The sequence below is a fragment of the Papio anubis genome, chromosome X, assembly GCF_008728515.1.
Source record: "Papio anubis isolate 15944 chromosome X, Panubis1.0, whole genome shotgun sequence".
In the NCBI taxonomy this organism is placed as follows: Eukaryota; Metazoa; Chordata; class Mammalia; order Primates; family Cercopithecidae; genus Papio; species Papio anubis.
The window spans coordinates 1,194,876-1,211,016 of NC_044996.1; the positions used below are offsets into that span (position 1 = coordinate 1,194,876).

Here is a 16,141-nt window from a genome sequence, read left to right on the forward strand (position 1 = left end):
GGAGTTTTGCTTTTGTTGCCCAGGCTGGAGTGCAGTGGCGTGATCTCAGTTCATTGCAACCTCCGCCTGCCAGGTTCAAACAATTCTTCTGCCTCAGCGTCCTGAGTAGCTGGGCATGCGCCACTATGCCCAGCTAATTTTGTATTTTTAGTAGAGACAGGGTTTCTCCTTGTTGGTCAGACTGGTCTCGCGCCCCTGACCCCAGGTGGTCCACCCACCTTGGCCTTCCAAAGTGCTGGGATTACAGGCGTGAGCCACCATGCCTGGCCGCTTCATTCCCTTTTATGGCTGCATAATACTCCATCGTGTGGCCAGACCACATTCCATTTGTCTGTTCACTTGCTAACAGATATCGAGGATGGGCTTGCCTTTGGTGATCATAAACAGTGCTGTTAACAGTGGGTCCAGGTGTTTGCATGGACGTTTGCTTTCATTTCTCTTGGGTAGTTGCCTCGGAGTGACCTGGAGCATCACCCAGTCCCTCTGTGGTCAACTGAGGAACTGCCAGGCTCTTCCCAAGGCAGTTGGGCCATTCTGTGTGCCTGCCAGTGTAGCCGAGGGAGCCTCTGAGTCTCCTCCAGGCTGCTCATGCCCTTACCCTTGCCCCTGTGCCCTACAGGTGAATGTGGGAGCTGGCAGCCACCCCAACAAGGTCAAAGTATATGGCCCCGGAGTGGCCAAGACAGGGCTCAAGGCCCACGAGCCCACCTACTTCACTGTGGACTGCGCCGAGGCTGGCCAGGGTAAGGCCTGGCTGTAGGTGGGAGGGCAGGTGGCTGGGATGTCCCTGCGAGGTCTCAGCCTCCGTTCCTCTCCCCGCCACAGGGGATGTCAGCATCGGTATCAAGTGTGCCCCTGGAGTGGTAGGTCCCGCTGAAGCTGACATCGACTTCGACATCATCCGCAACGACAATGACACCTTCACGGTCAAGTACACACCCCGGGGGGCTGGCAGCTACACCATTATGGTCCTCTTTGCTGACCAGGTGAGTGCTGTGCTCCTGACCGCTAAGATGTCATTGCAGATAATGTCTGCCCTCCTCTAAGGCCTTCTCCTCCCACTGCTTGCAGGCCACGCCCACCAGCCCCATCCGAGTCAAGGTGGAGCCCTCTCATGACGCCAGTAAGGTGAAGGCTGAGGGCCCTGGCCTCAGTCGCACTGGTGAGTACAGGTACCCCATGGCAGGTTGTGGGGCATCAAGGGTAGGAGGGCTTAGGGCAGGGTGCCCCTACACGGTCCCTATGTGTTCCTCAGGTGTCGAGCTTGGCAAGCCCACCCACTTCACAGTCAATGCGAAAGCCGCTGGCAAAGGCAAGCTGGACGTCCAGTTCTCAGGACTCACCAAGGGGGATGCAGTGCGAGACGTGGACATCATCGACCACCATGACAACACCTACACAGTCAAGTACACGCCTGTGCAGCAGGTAGCTGCGCCCTCCACTACGGTGACCGAGTTCCCAGCCTCCTCACACAGCTCCGAGGGACTTACTGCCCACCCTCATTCCTTACCTGGGAAAGGGCAGGCATGGAGGCCCAGGAGGGGGTTGGGGAGCAATTCTAGTGTCTCTAAATGCCCCCTTCCCTTCTGCACCCTTCCTAGGGTCCAGTAGGCGTCAATGTCACTTATGGAGGGGATCCCATCCCTAAGAGCCCTTTCTCGGTGGCAGTATCTCCAAGCCTGGACCTCAGCAAGATCAAGGTGTCTGGCCTGGGAGAGAGTAAGTAGTTGGGGCCCTTGTTGCAAAGGCCTTGTCACATAGGCACCCCCAGCCCGAGTGTCATCCCAGGGATTGACTGAGCTGGGTGTCATGTCTCTCTCCTTCCCTTCATCGTTTCTACAGAGGTGGACGTTGGCAAAGACCAGGAGTTCACAGTCAAATCAAAGGGTGCTGGTGGTCAAGGCAAAGTGGCATCCAAGATTGTGGGCCCCTCAGGTGCAGCAGTGCCCTGCAAGGTGGAGCCAGGCCTAGGAGCTGACAACAGTGTGGTGCGCTTCGTGCCTCGTGAGGAAGGGCCCTATGAGGTGGAGGTGACCTATGACGGTGTGCCTGTGCCTGGCAGCCCCTTTCCTGTGGAAGCTGTGGCCCCTACCAAGCCTAGCAAGGTAACTGGGGTATGGGAGGCCCTAAGGGTAGAGAACCTACTGTGTTCTCTGAGGGCCCAGAGGGCACCCCATCTTCTCCAGACCTGCCCTCAATCCTCCTTTTTTTTTTTTTTTTTCTGAGACAGACTGTTAACCTTGACCCCGTTTAAGTGAGAGTAAAGGGGAGGAGGGAAATAGAAACCCACAAAAAGTCATCAGGGTTAAAGCATTTTTTTTTCTTTTTTTTCTTTTTTTTTTTTTTTTTTTTTGAGAAAGAGTCTCACTCTGTCGCCCAGGCTGAAGTGCACTGGCGCGATCTCGGCTCACTGCACCTTCTGCCTCCCGGCTTTAAGCGATACTCCTGCCTCAGCCTCCCAAGTAGCTGGGATTACAGGTGCCTGCCACCACGCCTGGCTAATTTTTGCATTTTTAGTAGAGACGAGATTTCACCATGTTGGCCAGGCTGTTCTCAAACTGCTGATCTCAGGTGATCCACCTGCCTTGGCCTCCCAAAGGGCTGGGGTTATAAGTGTGAGCCACCGCGCCCGTCCCTCCTTTTTGTCCTTATGACTGATGGATGGCCCATCTGGCAGGCAGCCTGGGCCCGCCAGCATCCCTGTTTGGTGAGGGCAGGAAGCCAGGGCAAGGGGAGGCAGGTGGAGAGTCAGGCAGGAGGTCTGGGGTCAGGGGCATAGCATGGCCTTGGCTCCTGACCTCTTCTTCCCTCAGGTGAAGGCGTTTGGGCCGGGGCTGCAGGGAGGCAGTGCAGGCTCCCCCGCCCGCTTCACCATTGACACCAAGGGCGCCGGCACAGGTGGCCTGGGCTTGACAGTGGAGGGCCCCTGTGAGGCACAGCTCGAGTGCTTGGACAACGGGGATGGCACATGTTCCGTGTCCTATGTGCCCACCGAGCCCGGGGACTACAACATCAACATCCTCTTCGCTGACACCCACATCCCTGGCTCCCCATTCAAGGCCCATGTGGTTCCCTGCTTTGACGCATCCAAAGTCAAGTGCTCAGGCCCTGGGCTGGAGCGGGCCACCGCTGGGGAGGTGGGCCAATTCCAAGTAGACTGCTCGAGCGCAGGCAGTGCAGAGCTGACCATTGAGATCTGCTCAGAGGCGGGGCTGCCAGCCGAGGTGTACATCCAGGACCACGGCGACGGCACGCACACCATCACATACATTCCTCTCTGCCCCGGGGCCTACACTGTCACCATCAAGTACGGCGGCCAGCCTGTGCCCAACTTCCCCAGCAAGCTGCAGGTGGAGCCCGCAGTGGACACTTCCGGCGTCCAGTGTTACGGGCCTGGGATTGAGGGCCAGGGTGAGTTGCCCTGCCGTGGGGTATGTGGCAGCGGGACACAGGGACCAGAACCCCAGAGCCCCAAAAGCCTCCTCTCTGTGTCCCTTTGCAGGTGTCTTCCGTGAGGCCACCACTGAGTTCAGTGTGGACGCCCGGGCTCTGACACAGACCGGAGGGCCGCACGTCAAGGCCCGTGTGGCCAACCCCTCAGGCAACCTGACAGAGACCTACGTTCAGGACCGAGGCGACGGCACGTACAAAGTGGAGTACACGCCTTACGAGGAGGGTGCGTGCTGGGGCTCCCACAGGCTGGTGGACGGTGGTGGGTGGGGTGGCCCGGGCTCCTCGTGACCCGGCCTGCACTCCTCCAGGACTGCACTCGGTGGACGTGACCTACGACGGCAGCCCCGTGCCCAGCAGCCCCTTCCAGGTGCCCGTGACTGAGGGCTGTGACCCCTCCCGGGTGCGTGTCCATGGGCCAGGCATCCAAAGTGGCACCACCAACAAGCCCAACAAGTTCACTGTGGAGACCAGGTGAGGGAGCCCCCAGGAGCCTGGGTGGCCAGTAGGCCTGGGAACCCCAGGAATGACCGGCTGTCTGTTTGGACCAGGGGAGCTGGCACGGGCGGCCTGGGCCTGGCTGTAGAGGGCCCCTCCGAGGCCAAGATGTCCTGCATGGATAACAAGGATGGCAGCTGCTCAGTTGAGTACATTCCTTATGAGGCTGGCACCTACAGCCTCAATGTCACCTATGGTGGCCATCAAGTGCCAGGTGAGGAGGTGGCAGCCAGGGCAGGGCCGGGACTATCTGCTCCTCCCCACCCTGTCTCATACAGCTGCCATACCTTTGCCCCAACCCTCAGGCAGTCCTTTCAAGGTCCCTGTGCATGATGTGACAGATGCGTCCAAGGTCAAGTGCTCTGGGCCCGGCCTGAGCCCAGGCATGGTTCGTGCCAACCTTCCTCAGTCCTTCCAGGTGGACACAAGCAAGGCTGGTGTGGCCCCACTGCAGGTCAAAGTGCAAGGGCCCAAAGGTGAGTGTTTGCATGCCTGGAGCTGGGGGTCGGGAGGCCCAGAGTGCAGAAGTGGTGCAAGTGTATAGGTGTTTTCGGAAGAGCCTCAGATGACAGTGCATCCACGAGGGGACTTAGAGGAGGTAGAGCAGATGGGACTTGGTCACTGAGCAGATGTGGCAGGAAGGCAGGCGGGCAAGGTTCCCAGCTGGCACCCAGATGGGTGTCTTTTGTGTCAGAGGGGTCAAGGCTATTCCCAGGGTCGGGCGGATGAGGATAAAGCGAGGTCTAGGCCTGGGGCTGGGTCCTGGCAGTCCAGTGTGGTGGGATAGGAATGGAGGCCTAGGAGACTAGCTGAGGCTCTGTCCCTGGGGCTGGGGCCAGGCCTGGTGGAGCCAGTGGACGTGGTGGACAACGCTGATGGCACCCAGACCGTCAATTATGTGCCCAGCCGAGAAGGGCCCTACAGCATCTCAGTGCTGTATGGAGATGAAGAGGTGCCCCGGAGGTAAGAGGCAGGGCCTGCTGCCTGTGGGGAGTAGCCCAGGCTGGATGTTGAGAACCTGTCTGACTGCTCGTCACAACACCCATACCCACAGCCCCTTCAAGGTCAAGGTGCTGCCTACTCATGATGCCAGCAAGGTGAAGGCCAGTGGCCCCGGACTCAACACCACTGGCGTGCCCGCCAGCTTGCCCGTGGAGTTCACCATCGATGCAAAGGATGCTGGGGAGGGCCTGCTGGCTGTCCAGATCACGGTGAGCCCCAGGAACAAGCAGGGGAGGCAAGGGGGCCTGGGCCTGGGAGGCTGGAGTGTGGGCTGTGGTGGCCAGTGTCTGATATCCCTGGGGAGCCGCACCAAGGAGGGCAGGGAAGGACAGGGCCCCTGTCTTTGGTTCGCTAAGGTTGTGACTACCTTAGGATAGTGGTGACAGGCACAGGCTTCCCCAGACATGCACTTGCTGTTAACTTTGAGCATGTCACCAAAGCCTTTTGTGCCTCAGTTTCCCCACCTGTAATATTCTCATGGGGCAGGTATAGGATAAAAACTTGAGAACACCCAGGTGAGCTCCTCCTAGTGCTGGACAGGCCCTGGGGCTGAGGATGGGTGCCAAGCTCCCTGGCTGTGCCTATTGTCATGTGGGGAGTGTGGGATGTTTTAGTCTCCATTCTGGACTCTGCCAGGTGCAGGCAGCCCTTTGGGCCATAGCAGTTGAGAGGCCTGAGGCCCAGAGGCTGTCCCTGTAGCAGCCACGCTGGGCGCTTTCCAGGAGCGCCTGAGGCAGGCCTGGGGCTACTTGGTCTTGAGCCAACTGCCTCCCCTGCCTCTGCCACACAGGATCCGGAAGGCAAGCCGAAGAAGACACACATCCAAGACAACCATGACGGCACGTATACAGTGGCCTACGTGCCAGATGTGACGGGTCGCTACACCATCCTCATCAAGTATGGTGGTGACGAGATCCCCTTCTCCCCGTACCGCGTGCGTGCCGTGCCCACCGGGGACGCCAGCAAGTGCACAGTCACAGGTGAGCCAGCCTGCCGTTGGCCGCTGCGGCGCTCGGCACGGGGCTTGGGTTGTGCCTGTGTGCAAGGGCTCGCTGCTTGGGGCGGCGTGTGGGAGTGGGGGCTGCCCCCTTGAGTGACTCACCTGACCTTTCTCCTTGCTCTCTGCCTTCTCACCTCAGTGTCAATCGGAGGTCACGGGCTAGGTAAGCTGCTTGCTGGGGCCACTCCCAATGCCCCTCTTGTCCAGAGGGGCAACTTCCTTTCCTCTTGGAGCCGATTCCCAGGACAGTTCCAGCTGCAGCTCTAGGCAGGGACAGAGTGGGGGGGGGGGGCGCAGAAGATGAGGCTGTGGGCTGGAGGGCGAGGGCCCAGGGAGGCTTCCGGAGCTGAGCATGACCGCTCCGGCTCTCCCCCTCTCTGGGCCTTTATTTCCCCATCTGAGAACTCGGGTTGCAGCTGAGAGCTTTGGGGTGAGGTGCATCCTGAGAGGCACCCCACTGGGGACTTTGGGGTCTCGGGATCTTGGCACCCAGGGAAGCACAAGGGTTCCTGTGTGGGCTGAGGGAACAAGGGGTCTCCCTGACTCAGTGGGAGCCCCAGCCCTGGCCAGATCCACAGACCCCCATCCCCACCTTCCAGGGGCCTCTGCGTCCCGGGCTGGGGGAGGTGCATGAGCGGGTGGGGCTGGCTGGTAGTACAGTAGCGCCAGTATGGACTGCTTGGGCGGCCAGCATGGCGGGACCCGGCCCAGCCTCAGAGCCCCAAAGTGCATTGTGACCCGTCTCCCTCCTTCCCCCTTCCCCCATCCCCCAGCAGTGACGTTATTCAGACATTCCCCAACAGGCATGGAGGGTCACCTGCCCCAGCCAGGGACACCCGGGAATGCTGATGAGAGGCTACAGGCCTGGCATTTGGGCAAGGTGGCTAAGGAAAGGGTTAGAGGGTGGCTAGAGTTTTGCGGCAGGAGCGAGATGGCTTTATAGAACAGGCCGTAGGTAGGATCTGATGTGACAGGCGTGTGTGTGCAGGGCTGGGGAGGCTGGGGAGTGCTGATTGCAGGGCCTTGGGGGCTTTGGGGGTGGGAGCAAGACTCAGTAACCTCATTTCCCTGGCTATTGTTTGCAGAATGGAGACAGGGAGGGGGGCGGTGCTGAAGTTGCTCTCCGGCAAGCTTGGTGGCCAGGGGGCTTCAGTGAGAGCCAAATTAGGAGGCATACTTTGAGGATGGAGTGGCTCAGACCTCCGGATGGCCAGCCTGGAGCTGGGCAGGGAAAGTGGGGAGAGTTGGGTACCTGTGAGGTTGGGGTCCAAGACACTAACTAGATGTCATGGGGTGGGCATGAATGAAGCCTCCCAGGGCAGCGTGGGCAGTAGACAGCCAGGTCTGGAGCTCGGGAGAGCTGCCTGGCCGCGGCAGGCCAGCATGGAGCCTAGTGCAGCAGGAGCCCTCGGCCGATAGCGGGACTTGGTGGCAGAGCCCCTCGAGCTTGGCCTTCAAGTGGGTTTCGTGTTCCTGGCTGCTTCCCTGGCAGGAGGCCAGGCTGCAGGGGACACTGTCACTGCCAGGCCTCATAGCCCACAGCCCCCCAAGCCTCCACGGCGGAGCTCCAGATCATAACGTCACTGTCTCTCCCCTTTCCTCGGGCACTCTGGGGCCCTGGAGCCTGCTCAGCTGCTCTGCCCTCGCAACCCAGCAGTGGTGGCTGTAGCTTGGGCCTCCTGTTCCCTGTCTCCCTGGGTGCTGTCCCCGCTCTGCCAAGCCTGCTGCACTGCGCTACTCGGGTGCTAACCCCACTGCCTTCCGCTTCCCCGTTCCCACTCCTGCCTGCACTGGGCTGCTTTTCACCGCGAGCCTTCTCAGTTGTCAGGAAACTCCAGTTTCACCATCAGGCCTGGGGGGTGGGGAGGCAAGTGTCACGTCCCCCCACGCTGCAGCAGGACTCTGCCTCACCGCGTCCACACACAGCAATGGGGGCCGGGGCCAGGCCACAGGGGTGCAGGCAGCCGTGTACCCAGCCAGATGCTGACGTTCAGCAGTGTGGGCCGTGGTGCTGGATGAGGCTGAGTAGGCAAGGGAGTGGCTGTCAACACTTAGGCTGGAGTGGGCCCTTCCTTTTCCTCCCAGGCACCTGGGTGCTACCGTCGGGCCCCTCCCACACGGGCACTTGAGGTGGTCAGGAGAACCCTTCCTGCCTTCTGAGAAACCACTCGCCATCCCAGCTTGGAGGGGCAAGAGGCCGGGCGGCCTGGCTGTGCTTGGTGGTGGCAATGAGAGGCCTGTGTGGGCGGCAGGCGGATGGGAACAACCTGAGCCCAAGCTCACACACTGGCCCCCCTTTGGGGACCCACCCTGCCCCACCAGGTGCTGGCATCGGCCCCACCATCCAGATTGGGGAGGAGACGGTGATCACCGTGGACACTAAGGCAGCAGGCAAAGGCAAAGTGACATGCACCGTGTGCACGCCTGATGGCTCAGAGGTAGATGTGGACGTGGTGGAGAATGAGGACGGCACTTTTGACATCTTCTACACGGCCCCCCAGCCGGGCAAATACATTATCTGTGTGCGCTTTGGTGGCGAGCACGTGCCCAACAGCCCCTTCCAAGTGACGGTGAGGAGGGGTGGGGGGTAGGTCAGCAGGGGCGTCTGGCAGGTCCTGGCCTGTTCCCCTGGGGCCCCTCTGTGACAACAGACTCTCCAGCAGCTCTCTGCTTTGCCCTGCAGGCTCTGGCTGGGGACCAGCCCTCGGTGCAGCCCCCGCTACGGTCTCAGCAGCTGGCCCCACAGTATACCTACGCCCAGGGCGGTCAGCAGACTTGGGTACGCCTGGCCAGCTAGGGACACTGGGGCTAGCCAGCTGGGTGTTCTGTGAGGCCCTGTTTTACTGTGTGTGAGGAGGGACCCCCAGATCCTCCCACTGCCCCTCACCCATGCCCTGTGTCTCCACTGCAGGCCCCAGAGAGGCCCCTGGTGGGTGTCAATGGGCTGGATATGACCAGCCTGAGGCCCTTTGACCTTGTCATCCCCTTCACCATCAAGAAGGGCGAGATCACAGGTAAGTGGGGACTAGGAAGGAGCTCGGGAGCCAAGGAGGCCAGATTGTGCCAATGAGCTGCCCTGACCTCAGCCCCACTGCCCCACAGGGGAGGTTCGGATGCCCTCAGGCAAGGTGGCACAGCCTGCCATCACTGACAACAAAGATGGCACCGTGACCGTACGGTATGCACCCAGTGAGGCTGGCCTGCACGAGATGGACATCCGCTATGACAACATGCACATCCCAGGTGGGCCTGCCCTGCCTCTGCCCAATCCACTGCCACCACCTCACAGAGAGATGGGACTGGGGGACACATGAGGCTGCCATTCCACAAGGCCCTTCTTCCTGCCTCAGGAAGCCCCTTGCAGTTCTATGTGGATTATGTCAACTGCGGCCATGTCACTGCCTATGGACCTGGCCTCACCCACGGAGTAGTGAACAAGCCTGCCACTTTCACCGTCAACACCAAGGATGCAGGAGAGGGTGAGCAATAGCTCCGGTCTTGACCTGCTCTGTGCCCGGGATGCCCTCACCGGGCTAAGGGCTGGACTCAGGAGATACTCCTGAATGGGGCTCCCTGCCCTGCTGCCCTGGCCATTGGGGCTCCTCAGTGTAGGCCAACTGGAGTGTCCCCAGCATAGTTCCCATGCTCACCCACGGCTCTCTCCAGGGGGCCTGTCTCTGGCCATCGAGGGCCCGTCCAAAGCAGAAATCAGCTGCACTGACAACCAGGATGGGACATGCAGTGTCTCCTACCTGCCTGTGTTGCCGGGTGACTACAGCATCCTAGTCAAGTACAATGAACAGCACATCCCAGGCAGCCCCTTCACGGCCCGGGTCACAGGTGGGTGGCACTGGGAGCAGTGACAAACGGGTGGCAGGATGGGCATGGTCTCCCATGGCTGGACACACAGTGATGGCTGGCCTGCCCCCACCAGGTGACGACTCCATGCGTATGTCCCACCTAAAGGTGGGCTCTGCTGCCGACATCCCCATCAACATCTCAGAGACGGATCTCAGCCTGCTGACGGCCACTGTGGTCCCGCCCTCAGGCCGGGAGGAGCCCTGTTTGCTGAAGCGGCTGCGTAATGGCCACGTGGGTAAGTGGCCGAAGAGTCCAGGGGTTTCAGAAAGGCAGCAGTCTGTGGGAACCCACGCCTTCCCTGACTGACAGCCCTGCCCTGTGTCCAGGGATTTCATTCGTGCCCAAGGAGACAGGGGAGCACCTGGTGCACGTGAAGAAAAACGGCCAGCACGTGGCCAGCAGCCCCATCCCGGTGGTGATCAGCCAGTCGGAAATCGGGGATGCCAGTCGCGTTCGGGTCTCTGGCCAGGGCCTTCACGAAGGCCACACCTTTGAGCCTGCAGAGTTTATCATTGATACCCGAGATGCAGGTAGGCAGTGGCTGCCCACCAGCTGGGGTGGGAACACTCTGCATAGCACCGAAGCTCAGGGGTATCCATTCCCCAGGCTATGGTGGGCTCAGCCTGTCCATTGAGGGCCCCAGCAAGGTGGACATCAACACAGAGGACCTGGAGGACGGGACGTGCAGGGTCACCTACTGCCCCACAGAGCCTGGCAACTACATCATCAACATCAAGTTTGCCGACCAGCACGTGCCTGGTGAGTGCAGCAGTGCCTCGGCAGCCCCCGTCACTACACCAGGGCCCACATGCGGTATGTGACCGGAGGGGCGTGGGCTGTGCTTTCTTCCTGCAGGCAGCCCCTTCTCTGTGAAAGTGACAGGCGAGGGCCGGGTGAAAGAGAGCATCACCCGCAGGCGTCGGGCTCCTTCAGTGGCCAACGTTGGCAGTCATTGTGATCTCAGCCTAAAGATCCCTGGTAGGGGCTGTGGGGAGCCTGGGGAGGGGTCCTGGGGCTCAAGCAGCCCCAAGAGGAGGGGTGGAGCCCAGGGCTGCTGCTCACTAGCCCATCCCCACCCTGCAGAAATTAGCATCCAGGATATGACAGCCCAGGTGACCAGCCCATCGGGCAAGAGCCATGAGGCCGAGATCGTGGAAGGGGAGAACCACACCTACTGTATCCGCTTTGTTCCTGCTGAGATGGGCACACACACAGTCAGCGTCAAGTACAAGGGCCAGCACGTGCCTGGGAGCCCCTTCCAGTTCACCGTGGGGCCCCTAGGGGAAGGGGGAGCCCACAAGGTCCGAGCTGGGGGCCCTGGCCTGGAGAGGGCTGAAGCTGGAGTGCCAGGTAGGCCTGCTCACACGCTGAGCGCTCGCTCTCCTGCGTTGGCCGGGGTGGGGTTGGGGGTGGAGGAAGGAGCTGGCAGACATGTCTACCTTGGCTATGCCTGGAGGGGGCCAAGGCTGGTGGAGCAGCCTTCAGTGAGGACACACTGTTCTCCCACAGCCGAATTCAGTATCTGGACCCGGGAAGCTGGTGCCGGAGGCCTGGCCATTGCTGTCGAGGGCCCCAGCAAGGCTGAGATCTCTTTCGAGGACCGCAAGGACGGCTCCTGTGGTGTGGCTTATGTGGTCCAGGAGCCAGGTACTGGGAACCCGGCTGGGGTTGGAGGAGGTGGGGCCTGAGTGTGGGTATTGGACCCAGGGATTGCACAAATGGCCCTGCGTGGCACTCACTCTTCACTTTCAGGTCCCAGGGCCACCCAGGCTGTTCGTGGGAGGCGGGAGGCCCAAAGGCTGATGAACCGGTCTTACGCTCTTTCCCTGCCCAGGTGACTACGAAGTCTCAGTCAAGTTCAACGAGGAACACATTCCCGACAGCCCCTTCGTGGTGCCTGTGGCTTCTCCGTCTGGCGATGCCCGCCGCCTCACTGTTTCTAGCCTTCAGGTGAGGCACTGAGAGAAACCGCCCACCTGCGGCTCCTGGGCCCGGACAGACCAGAGCTACCGCAGAGAGCAGGCCTCGGCCCTGTGTCCAGTGACCCCCTGGCCCAGCTCTGGGTTCCAGGCCTCTGCTCTGGCCGGGTGCAGCCCACGCTTGGGGTCGGCAGGAAATATCCTGCCCACCACGTGGAGTTTTTCTCGTGTCTCAGGTCTAAAGGCTTTGAACAGAAGCCTGTGCCCCTTGAGCACCAGGGCTGTGGTTTAAAGAGGGACAGCCTGCCAAGGCTGGGTGCTGCCCACAGGGTGGGGCCGCCCTCCCTTCCTGCCACCTGGGTGTGTGTGATGGCAGAGTGTGGGGGCAGGCGTGGGGATGTGTGCCTGTGGCTTGCTGCCCCTTGCAAATCAGTGGCTCTCCCTCTTTAAACCAAGTTGGACGCCAGATGGGTAAGTGCAACCCGCGGGCCTCCTGCTCCTGGGGCCTTTCCTTTCTCCCTTGCCCTTGCCCTGGCCCAAGCCCCCCATCTAACCATGTCTGCTGTGCTTCCAGGAGTCAGGGCTAAAGGTCAACCAGCCAGCCTCTTTTGCAGTCAGCCTGAATGGGGCCAAGGGGGCGATCGATGCCAAGGTGCACAGCCCCTCAGGAGCCCTGGAGGAGTGCTATGTCACAGAAATTGACCAAGGTGAGGCCCTGTCCCCGCCCGGCCGCCCTGCCCTGCTGGCTGGAAGCAGGCTGAGAGTACAAAAGGAAGGTACCGCTTCTGTAAGCAGCCAAGACGGGGCCCCATCTCCTGGCCCCCCTAAGCCAAGCAACCCTTTCCCAATTGGTGACCCAAGCCATTGGGAATGTGGCTCGCCGCCCATGGCTGTTAGGAAGGCCTTCGACCCTGAAGTACCATGCTGTCGCCACAGGCAAAGACTCAAAGTCCAGCCTCAGTGCTGCTCGGCCCTTTAGCCATGGCCATGGTACTTGTGCACAGGCCTGGGGCAACCTTGGGGGTAAGAGGAGCCCAGTGGGCTTCATTTCACAGCCTAGTCCTGCCCTTCCCAGCTGCGTGACCTGAAGCAAGTTCCTGCCTGTCTCTGAGCCCGTTAACATGCAGGGGATATGTTGTTCACGGTAACCTTTCTTAGGAGGCAGCGAGGCCTGGGTTTGGCTTGTAAAAGATTTCTGTCCCAATGCACCCTGGCAGTGGGCAGCTTGAGTGTCTAAAGCTTCGGCCCTCGGGAGGTCTGCTGCAGGGTGCAGGTGCCCAGCATGGCTGGGCTCACACTGATGGACCAGCAAAACGGGTAGGGCCAGGGTTGAGGCTATTCCTCAGACACCATTTGCTGGTTTGAGGAGGAGCCCCAGGCCCACAGCATGGCTCCCTGCTCCTCAGATAAATATGCTGTGCGCTTCATCCCTCGGGAGAATGGCGTTTACCTGATTGACGTCAAGTTCAATGGCACCCACATCCCTGGAAGCCCCTTCAAGATCCGAGTTGGGGAGCCCGGTCATGGAGGGGACCCAGGCTTGGTGTCTGCTTACGGAGCAGGCCTGGAAGGCGGTGTCACAGGTAAGTCTGTGGGTGCGGCTGCAGGTGTGCATGCAGCTGTTAGACCCTTGCCTCCAAGCTCTTGGTGACAACGGGAGGCATCTGGAGGTGACAAGCCTGTGCCTGGTGGCTGAGGACAGGGAGGCAGATCAGTCTGGCTCTGCCTGACCTCCTGTGCTCCCAGGGAGCCCAGCTGAGTTCATCGTGAACACGAGCAATGCAGGAGCTGGTGCCCTGTCGGTGACCATTGATGGCCCCTCCAAGGTGAAGATGGATTGCCAGGAGTGCCCTGAGGGCTACCGTGTCACCTATACCCCCATGGCACCTGGCAGCTACCTCATCTCCATCAAGTATGGTGGCCCCTATCACATTGGGGGCAGCCCCTTCAAGGCCAAAGTCACAGGTAAGCCTGGGGCCAAGCTGTTGGTACCTGCCCAATGCCTGGCACCATGGCCACCTCTTAGCCCCACCCACTCTGCCCTGCAGGCCCCCGTCTCGTCAGCAACCACAGCCTCCACGAGACATCATCAGTATTTGTAGACTCTCTGACCAAGGCCACCTGCGCCCCCCAGCATGGGGCTCCGGGTCCTGGGCCTGCTGACGCTGCCAAGGTGGTGGCCAAGGGCCTGGGACTGAGCAAGGCCTACATAGGCCAGAAGAGCAGCTTCACGGTAGACTGCAGCAAAGCAGGTAGGCAAACTCGGGCCCCCGGCCCACCTTCCCACCAAAATGAGGCCAGAAATCACAGGACGGCCAGTATCTGAGAGAGGGGGGACCACCTTTGGGGTATGGCTGTCACTTCTAGAGCCACCTCCGGGACCCTCAAACAAAGGCCAGGGAGGAACTGGAATCTGCTAAGCCGGCCTGGGTTGGGGAGGTGCTGGCAGCTCTTTAGCAAGAGAGAACTGTCACCCCAGAACTGGCTAGGGACAGGAGAGGAGAGAGGACACCAGCGGGAGGAAGGGGGCTGGGACCTGTGACTGAGGACCCCTCTTGCCTCAGGCAACAACATGCTGCTGGTGGGGGTTCATGGCCCAAGGACCCCCTGCGAGGAGATCCTGGTGAAGCACGTGGGCAGCCGGCTCTACAGCGTGTCCTACCTGCTCAAGGACAAGGGGGAGTACACACTGGTGGTCAAGTGGGGCGACGAGCACATCCCAGGCAGCCCCTACCGCGTTGTGGTGCCCTGAGTCTGGGGTCAGTGCCAGCCGGCAGCCCCCAAGCCTGCCCCACTATCCAAGCAGCCCCGCCCTCCTCCCCTAAGCCCTGGCCCCTGGGCCACCTTGGCCGCCCGCCTGTCACTGCAGCCGCCCCTGCCCTGTGCCGTGCTGCGCTCACCTGCCTCCCCAGCCAGCCGCTGACCTCTCGGCTTTCACTTGGGCAGAGGGAGCCATTTGGTGGCGCTGCTTGTCTTCTTTGGTTCTGGGAGGGGTGAGGGATGGGGGTCCTGTACACGACCACCCACTACTTCTCTTCTCCAGCCAAGAGGAATAAAGTTTTGCTTCCATTCTCCTGTGGGTGGCTGTAGCTTTGTTGGGGTTGGGGGACCAGTCAAGGCCAACCTGACAGGGGTACCAATGAGCATATCAAAGCGTGGGCCGACCACAGGTCACCTCCCTCCGGGGCTCCTGCTTCACCCCACCCTGACTCCAGAAGGCTCCATCTATACTTGCTTCCTCTGCCTCCCTGAGTTCGAGCCAACGCAAGGAGAGGGACATGTAGCAACGCAGAATGGAGCCCAGGCTGCAAGGAGGCAAAGAGCTGGGGAGGAGAGCCCATTACTGGGTAGGGTGATGTCAGGAAGGCTCCCTGGTGGAGGTGGCCAGATAGTCAAGAGCCCTCTAAGCAGTCCTCAAAATCACAGCAGGCCCTGGCCATCTGCCAGGTAACTTGAACATGCCACCATTCCCCTGAACAAGGGATTGGGATGAGGCCCCCTCCCCCAGGCTCGGTACAGGGCCCTTTACAGGTGGCAGTAGGTGGATGCATTCTAAGTGCCAATCCCAGGTACCCTGGGGCCCCTGCTGAGTATCTCCTCATTGGTACCCCTGCCGTGGATTCCCACACTAACCTATGTTCTCCCACTGTAAAGACTGCTCCCAAACACACAACATCCCAAGTCGTCCTGGCTCCTAGTGCTGCCTGCATGCTCTTGGGACATACCAACTGCAGCACACAAAGTTGCCTGCTCCGCGGGCCAAGGGCTTCAGGTGGCTTTGGCCCAGATCAAACCCCTGACAAGCACACCACCACCTCAGACATCTGCAGACAAGGGCCAGGAAGCAAGGCTCTCAGGGACAACACTCAGCTTTCTTGCCACATCCTCCCTCAGCTCCACAGCATCTGACACGAAGCCCTACGGGTCCCCATGACCCCAGAGCCCACAGCTCAAGGCCAGGCACATGAGCAAGGGGAAGGAGAGGACCAGGCCATAGCCTGCAGCCATGGCACACATCAAACCCAGGCCTTCTGAGACCTCAACACCATGCGTTCCCTCCTTGACTCCTGTTGAGAAGGCAGAGTAGAAAAGGCAGCGGCAGCTCAGGCAGGATGGCTACTTTTATTTCTCACTGGGGCTGGGCTGCTGGCCCCAGGCTCACGGCGGCCACTCACTGGGAGACACGGGGCAAGCAAGACACAGAAAGGGGAAGTCCCACCCCCAGCCCCAGCCACTCTACTGCTCCCCCTGGGCCGAATGGCATAGAGGCAAAGGGGCCAAGCACACTCTGGAAGCATCTAGAAGCCACCAGCTGAATGGGGGTGGGAGGCAGCAGAGCCAGGCCCAGAAAGATCCAGTGCCAGTGGGGAGGACGGGAGGTCCCCCTGAGGCTGCGACTTGTCCGCTCAGC

The 16,141-nt window shown here is 60.7% G+C and overlaps 1 protein-coding gene across 1 annotated transcript; it reads left to right on the plus strand.

Moving 5' to 3' along the window:
• Window positions 1–611: 611 nt before the first annotated feature.
• On the plus strand, window positions 612–14,482 carry FLNA (filamin A; the record flags this gene model as incomplete). The annotated part of the gene is given in 33 exon segments (NM_001168801.1): window positions 612–618; window positions 621–743; window positions 826–986; window positions 1,072–1,162; window positions 1,256–1,425; window positions 1,602–1,719; window positions 1,843–2,105; window positions 2,814–3,411; window positions 3,503–3,676; window positions 3,762–3,924; window positions 4,002–4,162; window positions 4,254–4,424; window positions 4,788–4,911; window positions 5,003–5,159; window positions 5,741–5,930; window positions 8,273–8,520; window positions 8,634–8,729; window positions 8,862–8,964; window positions 9,053–9,193; window positions 9,301–9,429; window positions 9,617–9,790; window positions 9,885–10,046; window positions 10,138–10,341; window positions 10,418–10,570; window positions 10,667–10,789; window positions 10,895–11,161; window positions 11,321–11,458; window positions 11,646–11,761; window positions 12,305–12,437; window positions 13,137–13,313; window positions 13,477–13,695; window positions 13,779–13,982; window positions 14,295–14,482. Coding segments are annotated over 33 exon segments (5,646 nt in total), but the record flags the coding sequence as incomplete, so codon positions are not given.
• Between the last annotated feature and the right edge of the window lie 1,659 nt (window positions 14,483–16,141).